This window comes from Solanum pennellii, chromosome 9, assembly GCF_001406875.1.
Source record: "Solanum pennellii chromosome 9, SPENNV200".
NCBI classification, from domain to species: domain Eukaryota; kingdom Viridiplantae; phylum Streptophyta; class Magnoliopsida; order Solanales; family Solanaceae; genus Solanum; species Solanum pennellii.
Genome location: NC_028645.1, coordinates 76,169,331 through 76,171,001, shown reverse-complemented (window position 1 = coordinate 76,171,001; position 1,671 = coordinate 76,169,331). Strand labels below are relative to the sequence as shown.

The window sequence follows — 1,671 nt, the reverse complement described above, 5'->3', positions numbered from 1 at the left end:
TTATAAGCTATTTCACTAAGTTATTGTTTATATCTATTTCCGTGACTAGATTTTACTTAACTCGTATCAAAAATTATTTATTATAAAATATTATAATATAAATATAAAATCATTTTTCCAAACTTTGGCAAATAAAAGTAAACTAAAAAATGATACACATACTAATGATGAAACCTGATAAAAGTCTCAATTTTCCCAAAAGCTAATTAATGACCATGTCAAAATCATTTGAATTTATTGAGTCAATAGACCTTTGACTTTTTCTCCTTCTCAAAATAACCTATTCAAAGTCAAAACCAACAAAACAGTACACGTTGAAAGTCAACCTTACATTTCCTTGTTTTCTTTTTCTATTGGAATCTAAGAGACTCAAAGTTTGATTTATGTGACATTATTTGAATTTATATTATTCAAAATAAATTTTAGATAGTTGCATGAATATAAGTCATTCTATTAAAACTAAAAGAAAATCTTAAAATTAAGTTAATTCTGATTAAAAGATAGATCACATACTTCTTGAAACAGACAATCTGTCGTAAAAGAAAATTATATTAAAAGAAAAGCATAGATTGCCCATTAATTTAACAGGTGAATAAAGTACAACTGTGCGCCTTTCTTTATTTATTAGACATGCATGCATATGCAAAGCAAACTAAAATAACTCAAAATTAACATAGCTACTTATTAAACTGAGATTTATCAGATTCCATGCCTAGAAGTTCCTCCAATAACTTATCATCCAAGTACTCAATTTCAATAACTTCTTTCACTGATGAACACGACGTTGATGAAGATGACATTGAATACGAAGAAGAAGAAGAATGATGATCAGATGGATACTCATGAGGAAAATTAAGTACCGCAAAACGACCTCTCATTTCAAATGCAGCTTTATCATAAGCTTTAGCAGCATCCTCCGCAGTAGCATAAGTTCCTAGCCATCTCCTCGCTCCATTCTTATTAGTATCCCTTATCTCCGCCGCGTATTTTCCCCATGGCCTCTTTCTTACTCCTCTATATTTTACTTCTCCTACACATGATTCTTTCTTCTTAATATTTGAATTATCTTCATTCATATTGCTTTTATTGAATGTTTGTGTATTTGAATATATCTTACGAATTAATAATATGCTGTGCTATTTATACTAGAGGGAAAAAAACATTCAAGAATATATAGTACTAGAATCTTTAATGGGAGTATTTTTTTTCTTCAGATGGCTATGAAAAAGTCAAACCTTAGGTTTACTATTTATTTAAAACACAACTATGACTTACTATTCAATATTAATATATATCATCTACAATAATTAATCGACTAATTAGAATCTATAGATGTTAATTAATCAATTAATAGGTTGCTAGATACCAAGATGGCCCCTAGAGGTGATGTCCATAGGGATGACGTTCTCTNTATATATACATATATATATATATTGTTGAATGCCTTGAATCGTACCCTTAATTATCTGTCAATTCTGTATTTTGGGCACAAGCCTGTTAGGGCGTAGCTTAGCACTATATATAGACGCTATGACAAATCCTATTCTGTAATTCTGTTCTTGCCTCTCCATAATAAAACTGCTCCCCCTCTTCCCCGTGGACGTAGCCAATTTATTGGTGAACCACGTAAATCTGTTGTCTTGTTTTTCGCGTTTATATTTTCTCGTATTA

The 1,671-nt window shown here is 30.1% G+C and overlaps 1 protein-coding gene across 1 annotated transcript; it reads right to left on the bottom strand.

Annotated features, from left to right (window-relative positions):
* Nucleotides 1-558: 558 nt before the first annotated feature.
* On the bottom strand, nucleotides 559-1,274 carry LOC107030893 (ethylene-responsive transcription factor ERF096-like). The gene has a single exon (XM_015232109.2). The coding sequence runs from the start codon at nucleotides 1,074-1,076 to the stop codon at nucleotides 678-680; it is 399 nt and encodes a 132-aa protein (XP_015087595.1). The 5' UTR covers nucleotides 1,077-1,274; the 3' UTR covers nucleotides 559-677.
* Between the last annotated feature and the right edge of the window lie 397 nt (nucleotides 1,275-1,671).